Source organism: Excalfactoria chinensis, chromosome 1 (assembly GCF_039878825.1).
Source record: "Excalfactoria chinensis isolate bCotChi1 chromosome 1, bCotChi1.hap2, whole genome shotgun sequence".
In the NCBI taxonomy this organism is placed as follows: Eukaryota; Metazoa; Chordata; class Aves; order Galliformes; family Phasianidae; genus Excalfactoria; species Excalfactoria chinensis.
In genome coordinates, this window is record NC_092825.1 from 56,824,981 (window position 1) to 56,839,617 (window position 14,637).

Genomic DNA, 14,637 nt, shown 5'->3' on the forward strand with positions numbered 1-14,637 from the left:
AAAGCCTTGAGATGAACTTCTTTGCATTAGAAAAGCAAAATGCTCCTTAGGGTGTCAGAGGAAGCTCTATCAGTTCTGCAGATTTAGCAGCGGCATCTTTTGATATTCTGAAGGGAGAGAAGGTCACATTCCTGAAGACTGAGCTAAAGCACGAAAACCAAGTGCACGCTTTTCTGTATCATACAGTTGCTTCTTCCGTGTTATGCAGAAAGCCAGGAGCCAGACTTCAGCATGAAAAGTCCAACACGTCTAAAATACAAATCTACTAATTAGTATCTAGGCGGATCCTCCTGCCTTCAAATCGCAAAGCGTTTAAGCTACATACAAATGAAGCAGTTACTAAGCGTTAAACTGCTGTTGCCTTTGAGGAATTGTAGGGCAGCTAAATATCTTCCTGAAACTTCTTCTTCTTCGCGCAACAGCTCGAGGGTGGTAAATCGTCTCTGAGGGGAACGCTTTATAAAAATAAATAAATAAGCACACCAAAGGATAGTATCGCTTTGATTGGTTTATGCCAGGGGCTTAGAAAACACCACATTATTTATTTATTTATTTATATTTAAGATGCTTCTTGGAAGCTGCTAAAGACACAACCCTGCAGATGTTTTTCTTCTCAAGAGCAAAGCTGGCATGATTGTGCCCACCCATAGTATTCCTAGAAAGTCATTTTTTTTCTGTTACGTCCCGTAGACACAAGCACCTCCTTTGAGATTGTTGCCTTGTGGTAGAGCATCCTTTGTTTCTAACTCCCAGTGACTGTCTGCTGAAAGGAAACTCTTTGGCCTTTGTCTTTTCTTAGGCTGGAGGAAGATGATGACGATGATTTGGAAGAAGAACATGTGACGAAGGTGAGATGAGGAGGGTAGATTATGCCACCTGGTAGAACAGTGTGAGAGAATTATGGCTTCCTTGCACCCTTCCCAGGGTAATGCAGTACGGAGGGATTTAGGAAGTGGCGTCCAAGGACTGCCAAGTTTGTTGATAACAACAACCATTTCTGCTGCTCTCATCTCCTTCTGGGCTATAGTGGCTGCCTAAGCAGTTTGCTCTGCTAACATCACTGACATTTTTCTGCAGCTTGCTGCAAGAAGCACATATTCATCACTCTACAGTGAGTCCCGGTTATTATAAGGCCTTGGAAAATTCAATGGAAATAAAGGACAAATGCACAACAGAAAGTAAAGATAAGGCTTTTAGCCTTGGCAGTTGTACAGTGACATTCCAGCATATACCTTCCTTTGTGTTTTGAAGGCTTGAGCAAGATTAATGTCGCTGAGGTGGTTGGCTGCCTCCCTGCAGGATTGGTTGTAGAATAGGAGATTGGCTTCCATATTCTTCTCATCTTTCTGTGGTCTTCTTCGTTGTAGATTTACTACTGCAGCCGCACTCACTCCCAGCTGTCTCAGTTTGTGCATGAAGTGCAAAAAAGTCCTTTTGGCAAAGACACGCGTCTGGTCTCCTTGGGATCCAGGCAGGTATGTGGTACAGTCACAAAGGACCCAGAGTGTGTGTTCATTCAGTGTGAAGGACTTTGCTAGGAGGTGTGGGGATGTGACACATCAGGAGGCATCTCAGGGACTGAGATGAGTCTTCCATTGGAAAAGCTATTTGTGTGTCGTGATATAGATCCGTGCGATGTACCTTTTTCTCTGAGCTGTTTGGCCATTTGCCCTTTGATGTAAATGCAAAAGCCTTGTTTTCCCTCTTCTGCTGTGGAAGATTATAGATGCCCGAGTCACTGGGAAGGCACTCTTTTAGATATTAATTCTGCTTGCCTTTCTGTAGAAGTTGTGTAGCCGTGAGCCATCTGAGAACACCTTGTCTCCTTACTGATTTCTTTTGGGGTTTTGAGCGTGTCTGTAGCAGCAAATACACGAGGTGCCTGACTTCTGGTTGTGAATCTGGCCTGGGATTGCTTTAAATGCGACTGTTTTACAGGGAAGGGTGCACACTGAGCACTCTTCGACCTGCTGCCCCCTCTCTTTGCATGTCTAAGAACCTGTGTGTGAATGAGGAGGTGCGCCGCTTGGGGGCTCTGCAGCTCATCAATGATCGCTGCACGGAGATGCAAAAGAACAAACATGGTATGAACACTTCAGCACCGGGAAGCAATGGCTGATAAAGCTGGGGGTGAGAGGCTGCAGGCAGCGCTCTCTGCCAGTTGGTTCAAGGAGGAGAGCATTAGGAGCCTAAAAAGGGCAACCTGGGGGAGCAGAGCTAGAGATCCTTAGTGCTTTTACCTTTTGTACTCCAGGTTAGCACACCAAGATCTGTATATATTTGCTAAATGTCTTGCATTGGTCAGGACTTGTGCAATGGAAGGGTGCTTGTCTTTGTAACTTACTGCTAGAAATGTGGGAAAACATCCCATGACTAAAATCTAACCAGCAAGAGCAGTGTCCACGGTGAGGGTGAAAATGTCACTGCTTTAATACTCCCTCAATAGATGATGGGTCCAATACTCATGACATATCCTGCTTTGAAGTTCAGAAGGTACCACTACAAGGGTGCGGAGTATTGAGTTTAGATTTTTCAGTGGTACTCACGGCTTGCTTTTGATTTTCTGCTGTCAGAAAAGAAGAGCGATGCAGAGGTCGAAGGGAAGAAGAGACGTGTGAGTCGTGCCGTGTGCCCATTTTATTCCTATGAGCAAATGCAGTTTCTCCGTGATGAAGTTCTAGTGGAAGTGAAGGATATTGAGCAGTTGGTGACTTTGGGAAAGGAGACCAAAGCCTGCCCCTATTATGGGAGTCGATACGCCATTCCTGCTGCTCAGGTAAGGTGTGGACACTGCTTAGGGAATCGGTGCCAGGATCTCTAAGAATAAACCAATTACTAAAGCAAACCAGCACTTTGTTGCACAGTGTTTTTGGAGTCTGTAAACAGGTTGTGTTTCTGTCAGGTTTAGTTTTGCTGAAAAAGGAAAGGAAAGTGGGAGTATCTCTTTCAAGCTTTCAAGCTAGCAGGGAGGCTGTAAGCGTGTCTCAGTTTTGGGTCAAGCATTCTGAAATACTTGAAGTGTTCAGTCAGTGAGGTGATACAGGCACACAGCTGTAGTCTCGCCATTTGCCACTACTGTTCCTTGCTTGGTTCTCTGTCAAAAGACACTCTTTTGGTAACTTGTTGCACTTCTAGTCTGTTCTTACCGTAATTATTTGGGGGTCAAACTAGTTCAGGAATTGGTATGCACAATCATTTTCCCTCAACTTACCTCAAGCACTTTCTCCTGTCTCTCTTGCTACTTCTCCCATAATAAGAGTAAGTAACTTGATGGAATTCTGCAAGGCCATCTGATGTAGGCCCGTTATGAGCTGCTGGTGAGAGCTCTGAGTCCATCAGGATGAGAGCTGGAATCAGGGCAGTGTGTGCTTCCCCTGTAGCTGGTGGTGCTGCCCTACCAGATGCTCTTGCATGAGGCCACCAGGAGCGCTGCAGGGATCATCCTGAAGGACCAGGTTGTAATCATCGACGAGGCCCACAACCTCATAGACACCATGACCTGTATCCATAGCGTGGAGGTCAGCGGCTCTCAGGTGAGTCATGGCCTGGCCTGTTAACTGTGGGTGAGCACCTTTTCTCAACTCTATAATCCCAGTTCTGCTTTTTGTTCTTGTAGCTGTGCTGTGCCCACTCCCAGCTGCTGCAGTACATGGAGCGATACAGGTGAGGATCTCAGAGAAGAGTGTAACAGCAGCAGGCAGCCTGGATGCTGTGCTTTGTGTCACGTCTGTGGGGCCTTTCTTGCTTTTTCCCAGAGGAAGGTTATTTGCATTAATACTTCTGCAGATGAAAAGCCGCTTGCATCATTATCTCTGTCTAGAACCCATCTAATTCAGACTCCTGGGGCTGGTATTAAGCTGTAAGAAAGGGGATACCCTGAGGATTCTGGCTTTTCCTTACACTCCGTTTCTTTCCTAGTCTCTCTCTAATCATTCCTGCTTTGTGATGCAGAGTTATGAAAGCTCCAGTCTTTCAGCTCCTGGATCTTAACCTTTTGTGCGCTGACTGGCATTATAGCAGAGGCAGGAAGCTCTGAGGAGGAGGCAGCTCTGTGTTTTTTGACTGTGACCAAATCTCACATCTTGTCATACCTGCAATGGCCGATTATTGTGCTTGATGCTAACAACTGAATTTGCACAACGTTATCATGGCAGAGACTTGGGGCATCGATGCCATTGTAATTTGTGCGTGAGGATAACAGTGTCTGTAGGAACAGCCAAGTACTTGGGCTGCATGGGTGAGTGCTTGGGGGTGGCTGTCAGCAGGGTGTTCAGAGCCCCGTCACAAACAGGGAGTATGAGTCTTATGTAGGGCACAGCTGATGGCTTGTTCAAGGTCGTCAGGAAGCCTGTGTGAAGCCTAGAAGTAGGGCCAAGTAGCAGAACCTGCTTCCTAGCTGCTTCTTCATGGTTCCCCAGCGTACAGATCTCTTCTGCTGCTGTCTGGTTCTTTTCTGCCTCAAATTAAGGGGAGTTCAGTTACTTATCTCTGCAGCTTAGGGAGCTGTGTGTTAGTCCTTGAAGATGTTTTGGGGCCTAACACCTCTTTTTTTTTCCATAGGAAACGTTTGAAGGCAAAGAACTTGATGTACATTAAGCAGATCCTGTATTTGCTGGAGCGGTTTGTAGCCATGCTGGGAGGTAAGCAAGCTGTTTCTCTCTCTGTGGATGCTTAGAAACTCAGAGGCATTTGGTGTTCCTTCAGAGCTCTGTCCCTCCTGCTCCTGCACAAGCTGTGAGGAGTTGCTGCTCATGGTTGGTGCCAGTACTATCATTTCTCAGCCTGTTTTATAACATAAGGACATGGTGTCTGCCTGAACCCCTCTCTTTTTTCATTAGCTGATGCTGTAAGTTGTTAAGAGCAGTTCCCCTTTTCCTGTGTGATCTTCAGATCCGATTTGAATGGGGGGGGGTGGTGTGGTCCAAAGTGAGGAATACAGCAGGTGTGACAGTAATCAGCGCTGCACAAAAGCTGCACAGAATAATCCTTCTGTGTCATCTGGCAGCAAGCCCTCTGCCTGTGGCAGGCATGCCTTTGCAAAGCGATTCTGTATTTTTTCTTCTTTTCTTGAGAGGTGCCTTTCCTTTCTGTGATCTTTAAATCTACTGGCATTCGCATGGCTCCCCTCCTGTAACACACTGTCCTTTTTACATCAGTGTGCCTTAAAGAGAGCCTGCCACAAGCTCACAAAGAAGTTCCTCTTCCACAGGGAAGAAGCAGCTCTTTGGTGCAAGAGCATATTGGTGCTCTGTGCCCTCCTCTCAGACGAGTCCCTGCCGGTCTTCCCTTCCCCATACTGGGCTTAGTGCTCTCATTAGCCTGCAGTCTGAGTACAGCTTCATGATTGAGGCTGCAAAGTGAATTGTGAGGTGGGTGTTAAACGCTGGCACATAAAGCACAGCGAATGGCAGCAATTAATACTGTTCTGTCCGTCAGGGTCTGAGTGTGGAACTCAGCTTTTCCCCTCTTCCCAATCATCTGTCAGCCCGTGCACCTCCCAGCTCCTGGTGCTGCACTGAGGAGGGGTGAGGGATGCACTGCAGTCCCTGTCGCTTCATTTTTGCAACACGATAACTGTGTGAGCATTTGTATGCACCCACCCTACCTGCTGTTTCCTGCTACAGAACGAATGTAGGTGGCATTTCTTCAGATGCAGCAGCACACTTGTCCTACAGCGTGGGGCTATCCTGCAAGGGAAAGAAAAACTGAGTGGGAGATGCCATTTTCTCTGCATAGCTGCTTCTTCCAGATGTGAAACTGATTCTTGATGGTTTTTTTTGGTACTTACGCTGTGCTTTCAGCTCAGTTGTTTGCTTAAGTTCCCCGTTCAACATTGACAGGCTCATAGTAAGCCTTCATTTAATTGCTTTCATATTTTACAGGAAATGTGAACCAAAATCCTAGCTGCCAGGCAGTTTCCCAAGCAGGTAAGACTGTAGCAAACACCTGAGGTAGCACCACTGGGCAGCAACACGGATGTGGGCAGTAAGAGGCTGCAGGCCAAGCAGCTGATAAGTTGTTTTTTTGTTTTCCTTTTCTTTTAGGGACAGAGTTGAAATCCATCAATGACTTCCTATTTCAGAGCCAGACTGACAATATCAACCTCTTCAAGGTAGCACAAGTGTTCTTCTGTAGGGTACAGCTGATGGCTTATTCAAGGTTATCATGAAGCCTATGTGAGAGCTGGAAGTAGGATCAAGTGCCACATTTCTAGCAGCTTGCTCATGCTTCCTTGTTGTAGAGAACTCTCCTGCTACTGTCTGGTTAGCAGTGCATTAAAGCTGGATGGCTGATCTTGGGGCAGAGGAAAACAAGCAATTAAATGTTTATGAGCACAGATGCTGTCTGTAAGCAAAGCTGAACTGTAATGTTGAGGGTAAAGAAACTACTACTCCAGTAACCTAACCCATCCCTCAAATCTCCATACGCAGTGCTTTAACCAAAGAGATTCCCTCTCTAGAAGCAGTGACTCTGAAACGAATTGTCTCACAAAGAACTGTCCACTGCTCCGCAAGAGAACAGCAAGCACAGCAAATTGTAGCCCTTTTGGGCACAGACTGAGGGCAGCAAGACAGGAGGTGGGATGCTGAGCACCAGTTATTTTTGCTGTCTTTTTTTCCAACAGGTGCAGCGTTACTGTGAGAAGAGCCTCATCAGTAGGAAGGTACTGCTACTGCAGCTTTGTGCTCATTGCAGCATTGGCTCCATGACTTGTTTGGGTTTGATTTGATGGGTGAGAAAAATAATGGGATTTTGCTGATAGATTCTGATTGGGCAGGTTTGTGAACACCTGCCAAGGAACGTTATCTGTACCAGGCCAGAAAATCTGTTTCTATCTTATCTGTTTCCTGCTGTTGGTAGTCTTAGCCTTTCTGGCTTTTGCTTGGCAGCTTTTCGGATTTGTGGAGCGATACGGCAATCCTGCCCCAGCTGTGAAGACCAACAAGGAGAACCAGAAGCTGGCCGGTTTGCAGAACTTCCTTATGACTCTCCAGCAGGGATCTTATAAGGAGGGTGAGTTCAGACATCTTCCACTTGGGCATTTATGAACAGAGTGAGGATGTGGAACGTGCGTCTGCATGAGGGAAAGGGAGGGCAGAACCAAAGAGTGAGAGACTGCAGGAGGTGTACTGCAGAGGGGTTTTTAATATATCTGACTAGATGACTTTGGCAATTATGCATTTGATTAGATCTCCTGAGGTCTCTACCAAGTGGGGTGATGTGATTGTGTTTATACTGAATGTACTTAAGCTCTGCATTGCTGTGACCTGCTGGCTCTGCAACCTGAGCTATCATCGGTAACTGTTTAGTGTTGCCAGCTATAAAACCAGATCTTTTTTTTTATGCTGTTGTTATTAGCAGTGACGTGGAACTTGGATATCGCGTTCCATCTGTATTTAGCACTTGGAACTGTCTTTAGAAGTATAGCCTGCACTGTCAGCCTCTCTCTTTTTCTTCTTGCCATCAGGACCTCTCCAGAGCCCTCCCGTGGAGGCTGACAATGACCAGCTCCAAGCTGCCTCTCCTCTGATGCACATCGAGGGATTTCTCTCAGCCCTCACGAACGCAAATGAAGATGGTAGAGTCATTCTCAATAGGCAAGGTACTGGAATAGGAGAGCTGGTGGAAGGAGACATGACTTACAAACAGACCGTTTCACCAGCAGGAGGGGGGCGATTGTGAGCCTGTAGTCCTACCAGAACGTACCTGTGCAACCTTGATTGAGGCTGGCAGGCTCAGGCTGTGTGAGGACTCTCATGATTACAAAGGAATTCTTAACAAGGGCACTGGGGCTGGGGCTTGCAGATCTCAGCTCCCACTTTGGATGTTAGTTTGTATCTTGCAATTCAGTGTGCCATTTGTAGCTCCAGGAAGACTAGGAGATGGAAAGTAACTTTGGGGTTGTCATTACCCATTGCTGCCATGGCAGCATTGAATAGCAGGACCGTGTTTTGAGAGGTGGGGATCTACCAGTGTCCAGGGCAAGAGGAAGTGTCTGTTGTATCCCTGTTTGTTTCAGGTAGTTCACAGTGCCACCTCTTTTTTTCCAGGCACTATTGGTCAGAGCAGCCTCAAATTCCTCTTGCTGAATCCAGCCGTCCACTTTGCCAAGGTGGTGAAAGAATGCCGTGCTGTAATCATTGCTGGGGGCACCATGCAGCCGGTGAGGGAATAAGGACATCTCTGGTGCTATCTACAAGCAAGCACTGAAAGGGAAGAGCTTGGTCCCACTGGGACATGCTCTTCTCACTTCCTGTGGTGTGTGTGGGGAAAAGACTTGTCCTGCTCCTCCTCCATTCCTGTTTCTGGGTAGGAATGTCCTGAAATCTTCTCTTTGCTCTTGTGAAGACGAGGGATGGAAGAAAGTTGTGAAGCGCAGGACCTTGGAGAAGCAGTGGCCTTTTTTTGAAAGGCCTCCACAACTTTGAACCCTTTCGTCTGCAACTCAGAGAGAGGACATAGCTGTAGTTCACAATGTGGACTGTACGGTGCTTGGGAGTCTTGGTAGTGGGCTTCTGGGCCAGGGGAGGTCTGAAACTGGAGCAGGATGGGTGAAGAGAGAAGGGAACTTAACCCACACAGCAGGGCCACAGCAAGACTCAGGAGCATGGGCACTAAGAGGCACTTTGCCTGCATTTCATGCAGGGCTTGGGCCAGCTTGAGGTTCTGCTCCTGAGCGCTTGGCTTAGCCTGAGCAGAAGACAGCAAGGCAGGGGCACAGAAGGTCCCACAAGCCTGAGAGCAGAGAATGGCTGCTGGCTGAGCATTCTCATGCCCTCAGTTTTCACGTCATGGAGAAAGCTTATCTTTTTCCTTGCTGGCAGCCCCCCTTACTGAGCTCATCAGCTGAGTGCTGATGCTCAAGGAGCAGTACCAGGGCTGTTGAGGCAGTGTCCCTTGGGACTTCTTCATCCCTCTTTTGCTTGCGATCCGCAGGTGGCTGATTTCCGAGAGCAGCTGCTGTCCTGTGCTGGTGTGGATCCTGCACGCATCGTGGAGTTCTCTTGTGGTAGGTGTGCTGGGGGAACAGGGAGGGATCATAATCTATGTCAGACCATCTGCCATTGGTGCCGTTTTGTCAGCACTCTAAGCAACATGGCACCTTCCCTAGAAATCATGGCAGCAAAAGGGGTGCTTGTCCCCTCCTGCTGAGCTCCTCGGTGCTCTTGGCCGGCAGCAGCAGGCAGCACCTCGCCTTCTTCCCAGGGGCTCAGGGAGCAGAGGTCAGAGCAGCTGAGTGCCTAGCCAGACAAATGCATGCCTGTGTCACTGCACCCAGGTGATGCTGTCCAGCTGGCACTGTTGGTGCATGGGCAGCCATGTTGACTCTCACTGCTTTATATTTGGTCTCCAGGACACGTGATCCCTCCAGAAAACATTTTACCTATAGTCCTCTGCAGCGGTCCTTCCAACCAGCAGCTGGAGTTCACCTACCAGACAAGAGACCTGCCCCAGATGGTCAGTCTTCCTTTATACCATTCTGAAGTGTCTCTATTTATCTGTTTATTTCTGTTCACTTGCCTGTGTTTCATACTACTTTCCCAGAGAGGTAATGATCAGAGGCCATGGGAGGGGTGATATGTGGGATTTGGGGCTGGTGTGTTACCGGGTAATTGGGAGAGTGGTGTTGAGCTGCCTGCTCAGAAGAATCTCCTGGAGGTGAGGAAGCCTAGCAGCTGTTTGGCTGTATTGAGATCCTGCATTTGTGGGTACCTCCCAGATCAGAGGACTGTCAGTGGAGCAGGGCAGCCCTGTGCAGTACGGCAATAACCACACGGGTGGTATCAGATGTTTCTGCACTTCTCCCTTCCTTTCCTCAGTCAGCACCCAGCACAAGGTGGGTCTGCTCTGGATCCCACCAGATGTGCTAGCTAGCTCTCCACATCTCTTCTAGTATGAGACATTTCCATCCACTGGGACAACAGGAATAGACCCTCCTGAGCGACCACTGCTCCACACTGGCAATGGAAACTAAATTAGGAGGAGAAGCCAAGCAGCGAACAGCTTTTTGGCAATTCCCATCTCCCTTAGCAGTGCTCAGGCCTCACATATTTCCCACATTTTTCCTCCACTGGTGCATGCCATACCCCTGTGGTGTGATCCCAGGATCATATCCCAGGTGTGATCCTGGGATCATGCACACAATTGGAGCGGCATTAGCCGGAGCTCCTGTCAGCTGCCAATATCCTCTTGTCTCTCTCTTGCAGATGGATGAGACAGGCCGAATCCTCTGCAACCTGTGCAATGTGGTCCCAGGAGGTGTGGTGTGCTTCTTCCCCTCCTATGACTATGAGAAGCAGGTGTATGCGCACTGGGAGAAAGCAGGGCTGCTCACCCGCCTGGCAACTAAGAAGAAGGTAATTGTGCAGCCAGGGGCAGTTGGTACTGCAAATAGGAGCTTCAAAAGTCAAACAATTATCTATGCATTACAGGCCTCTCCCTGAGTTGTTCTCATACTCTGTACAGCAGAGCAGAGCAGATGTTTATCTAGCCAATCCCTCCAGTAATGAATAAATGATACTTCCCGGGTGGCTGATCACAGAGCTGGGATCTAAATTAGATTAAATGCAGCTATAGATTCTTTAAGCACGCAGTCTGTAGTGGCCATGGGGGGAGACGGTCTTTGCTTTCTGTAGCCAGCGAGCTTGTTCCTTTGCAGCTGTTTGAGCTGAGCTGCTACAGGGAGCTGTTTTTTCCTAGGCTCAGCTGTTTGTCCCTTGACCATAGACCAGTGTGGCCAAGGGGCAGACAGAACTGCACTAGGCTGAGACTCATAGGACAAATGTTGTTAGTGTCTGTCTGGTAGAAGCATAGAGCTGAGAACCGAAAGACCAGCAGTGGCGACTGCTTTTGGAAATGCACTGAGAAACATTAAACAGGGAGATTACTGCAGATATGAAATCTGTGCAAGTCGCGTCCCAAGTACTTGAAGGTCGGATGCTGCTGAAGCTCAGGCAGTGTGACTGATTTCTCCTTTATCAAAAGCTAATAACTAAGCACAGGCATTAGCAGAGCACAGTCCCACCATTTCACAGCCTTGGTGCAGGCATTCTGGCATGTGGATCTGCTTATAGGTTTTTGTGGTGGAAACACCACGCTTCAGCTTCTCCACGTGTTTGCACGGCCGTCATTCAAAATGGCTTTCAGGTGTGTTCTGTGGGAGTCCCTCTGGTTTGCCTGGCACCTCCACGGGCTCACACCGCAGTCATGCCGCTTGCTCTGCCTTTCAGCTCATCTGTTCTTGTTTGGCCTTTGCAGTCTCCAGCAAATTGGATATGCGTTAGCAAAGCAATTCGGTAGCAGTGCAGAGAGTGTGACTTTCAGCTGCCTACACACGAGATCGTATCATAGAAGAGGAAGGTTAAAGTCCTTCCTGAGGTGGCTGTGGTGAGATCACACTGAGATTCTATTTAAATTACAGAGGAAAAATTAATTTAAGTCAGAGGATTAAATAGCTACTGTTTAATGAATTAAATAGATTTGGCTTACATTTGTAATTGCCACTTATTTTTCTACTGAAAGACTGCCTCTGGCTGGTAAAACGCTCACAGCACCCCTTGCTAACCGAAAGAAAACGCATCCTGCATGTTCTTTACTGTCACAGAAAAGATGGATGCTGCATTTGTTGTTTACCAGAACAATACATTGTGATTTAAGCCAAGGTGCAGCACCTATTGAGATCCAGGCTCAATTAACTGCAAGGGCTTTCAGTAACCTGTTCATTTATAACTCCATTAGGGATGCTGGAATAACACAAAGAACTATTACTCTGTGCATAGAAAACGAATATATTTCTTGGGCAAAGGAACCATTCCATGGAATTAGCTGGTGATTCAAATTAATTGGTCCAATCAGTGTCCTCTGAGATCCTTCAGCTGGAGGGTCTCTCCATCCTGCTGCACTTCTATCTGGAAGAAGGGCATGTGCTTTCCAGCCTGTCATCTCTCGGATGACTTCTGACTTCTTGTAGCATTAGACAAAGCTGCCTAAGCTGGAAAGGAATGTTGGAGGGCAGGAGAAGCTGCTGCTCCCTTCAGAGGGCAGCTGAGAAGTGCTGTAGTGAGCATGCCCTGCTTTTCCAAGGGTAGAGGGGACAGGTACTGGTTAAGTGGTTTGTTATTTGTACAGTATATTTGCCCTTTCCTGGTCTTAGTTCTACATGCTATTTAATGGCATGTGAATAAAACGATCTGCTTTGTTGTTGCTTGCTTCCTGATGCTGCAACTGATGCGCTGTGTCACAGATCTTTCAGGAGCCCAAGAAAGCCAACCAGGTGGAGCAGGTGCTGGCGGAGTATGCCAAGTGCATAAAGGTGAGCAGAGCTGGCAGGGCGGTGGGAGTGAATCATCTCATCTGCGGAAGGGAGCTCTTGTAAAGAGGGCACTGCAGCTTTTAGCTAGGAAAGAGGGCTCTGGTCCAGGTATGTGTTTCTGAAGCACAGAAATCTTCCCTGCTCTGGTCTAAGTTGCCGGTCCCTCTCTGACAGCGGTGCAGCCAGGCTGGAGGCCAGATGACTGGGGCCCTGCTGCTTTCTGTAGTTGGAGGCAAAATGAGTGAAGGGATCAACTTCTCGGATGACCTGGGAAGGTAAGGTGGCTGCTCTTTTAGAGGTGAGCACTTGGCTTGTGGTGCAGTGACTGTGAGCAGGATGGACGCACTGGTACTTGCATAGATAGAAAGTCTGGGCATCACGTGGCTTGGGCTGATGCTCGAGCCAATGGGACGGAGTCTGCAGGTAACATAAAACTCACTTGTCCAGCGTACTTTTCATGTGCGTAATGCAGTTGGGCTTGCTGAGCTAGAATAATTCCTTGTTCTGGCACCCTGAATCCCTCTGCAGCTTCCAGTTCAGAGTGTGCTTGTCAGACTGCTGTGTTTTACTGCCGCCTTTGGTCTTCAAGGCTGGCTGTCTTTCAGGGGTACAGTGACCTCTAATTTATCAGTCTGTTGGCAAAGTGCTTTAGGATCAGACATAAAGAATAATGCGGTCCTCCCTCATCCCTTGCAGGTGTGTGATTATGGTGGGAATGCCTTACCCCAACATTAAATCTCCAGAGCTTCAAGAGAAAATGACTTGGCTTGATAAAACAATGGTAACAGACACTTAACACCTCTGACTTTTTTTTTACCTCTGATTTTTACTACTAACTTCCCTCCTGGCACCTGAGTTCCACTGTTGCTTTCAAAGGCTTCTTTTTCCTTTGAGCTTTTCCATGTTTCTCAGACTGTGGTAATGGGAGCACAGCCATCCCCATGCTGCATGTGTACAGTAAGCCCTATGCACAGGGGTCAGTTGAGGGAAGCAACAGCAGGGCTTCCTAGGAAGTGTGCTCCAAGGGGAGCCAGGTCCCTTCACAGCAGAGGAGACGGCAAAGCAGTAGAAGATGTATGCCAGGCTCACTTCTCTTGGTGTACTTCTTACTCATTGCCCACTGGAGATGCTGTTCCTGAGCAGCAAGGGACAAGTGTTCTTGCTTTCAAGGGGGCCTCAGGCTGCTCTGTGACTGCTCAAAATCATTTCCTAAAACTGCAGCTTTTCTTCTGTCCCTCCTTGCACTCAGCTTGGGGTCTGTGTGGATACCCGCTCATTCTGCCAGGATAAAAGTTATTTGTTTACCTCACTTCTTCATTAAGACTCTCCCTAGTTTGATTAACATCAGCCTCATGTTCACTCTGACCTATTTCTCCTTTCCAGCCAAGAGCTGCTAGCCAGGCACCTAGCAGGATGCTGATTGAAAACCTGTGCATGAAGGCAGTAAACCAGTCAATAGGTAATTCATCCTTCCTTGGACGGGCTGGGGGATACAAAATGTGGCTGCACCAAAGCAGGATGGGAAAAAGGAAGCAGAACCAATCATTCTGAGTACAGATGATGCAGACGTGAGCTTACTTGCCTGGGAACAAACAGCTCAGTACTGCAGTTTAACACAGCTGTACACTCTGTACAGGAAGAGCCATTCGCCACCAGAAGGACTTTGCAAGCATCCTGCTCCTGGACCACAGGTACGCACGCCCTGCCATCCTTAACAAGCTGCCACAGTGGATCAGGGAGAGAATCCAGGTCAAGTCTGCCTTTGGATCAGCTTTTGCAGAGTTAAGAAAGGTCAGAACTTGTTTCTCACATACTGCTGCAGAACCTGTTTCCCACTGTATTCATTTGTACTTTCTTCACACCTTCAGTTTGGTGCTTTAGTGTTAGTTTGTCCCTGACCTTATCTGGTTTCATGTGTTCCTAGTTCCACCGAGGGAAATCAGACTGATGCAGACCAGAGAAGCCGGCTGTAGGTCAACTCTGTGATCCACACCTTTTGAAGAACACCCAAAGCAACGCAGGTTCCTGTTCTTCTGTTCCAAGTAGTTTGTTAATGTCCTCTCTGCCCCTTTTGTCGTTCAGTATGAGCACTTGGCCTTCACCAACACGAGGGAAACCTGTTGCAGGACCGACACTGGTGAAGGTAGCAGGAGGCTCCTATTTGTTTACAGCTGTTAAGATTTTATGTAAGTCTATTAAATATTTTCAACCCAGACATTTAAACGTGGGGATTATGATTATTTGGATTGAACACAATGGCTTTGTCACATCAGTGGCCAACTTTGGTTGTCAGACCCCCTAAGACGGCCGTGTAATCCCACAGC

At 47.8% G+C, this 14,637-nt stretch overlaps 1 protein-coding gene across 10 annotated transcripts in view; it reads left to right on the top strand.

The window, feature by feature from the left end:
* The window catches only part of DDX11 (DEAD/H-box helicase 11), a 29,301-nt gene extending 14,773 nt beyond the window's left edge, over positions 1–14,528 (top strand). For 5 of the 10 annotated variants that reach the window (XM_072342395.1, XM_072342387.1, XM_072342403.1 and 2 more), the window contains 21 exons: positions 800–848; positions 1,368–1,475; positions 1,997–2,084; positions 2,574–2,776; positions 3,381–3,533; positions 3,617–3,663; positions 4,561–4,640; positions 5,883–5,927; positions 6,045–6,112; positions 6,626–6,664; positions 6,891–7,014; positions 7,469–7,603; positions 8,052–8,164; positions 8,938–9,010; positions 9,356–9,459; positions 10,209–10,358; positions 12,245–12,313; positions 12,488–12,588; positions 13,010–13,094; positions 13,697–13,772; positions 13,950–14,332. In XM_072342395.1, the coding sequence (XP_072198496.1) occupies positions 800–848; positions 1,368–1,475; positions 1,997–2,084; positions 2,574–2,776; positions 3,381–3,533; positions 3,617–3,663; positions 4,561–4,640; positions 5,883–5,927; positions 6,045–6,112; positions 6,626–6,664; positions 6,891–7,014; positions 7,469–7,603; positions 8,052–8,164; positions 8,938–9,010; positions 9,356–9,459; positions 10,209–10,358; positions 12,245–12,313; positions 12,488–12,588; positions 13,010–13,094; positions 13,697–13,772; positions 13,950–14,194 (2,155 nt within the window). In that variant the 3' untranslated portion in view covers positions 14,195–14,332. Of the gene's footprint in view, positions 1–799; positions 849–1,367; positions 1,476–1,996; positions 2,085–2,573; positions 2,777–3,380; positions 3,534–3,616; positions 3,664–4,560; positions 4,641–5,882; positions 5,928–6,044; positions 6,113–6,625; positions 6,665–6,890; positions 7,015–7,468; positions 7,604–8,051; positions 8,165–8,937; positions 9,011–9,355; positions 9,460–10,208; positions 10,359–12,244; positions 12,314–12,487; positions 12,589–13,009; positions 13,095–13,696; positions 13,773–13,949 lie in introns of those variants that run through there. The other 5 variants (XM_072342417.1, XM_072342423.1, XM_072342407.1 and 2 more) reach the window with 4 other exon arrangements.
* Positions 14,529–14,637: the final 109 nt, after the last annotated feature.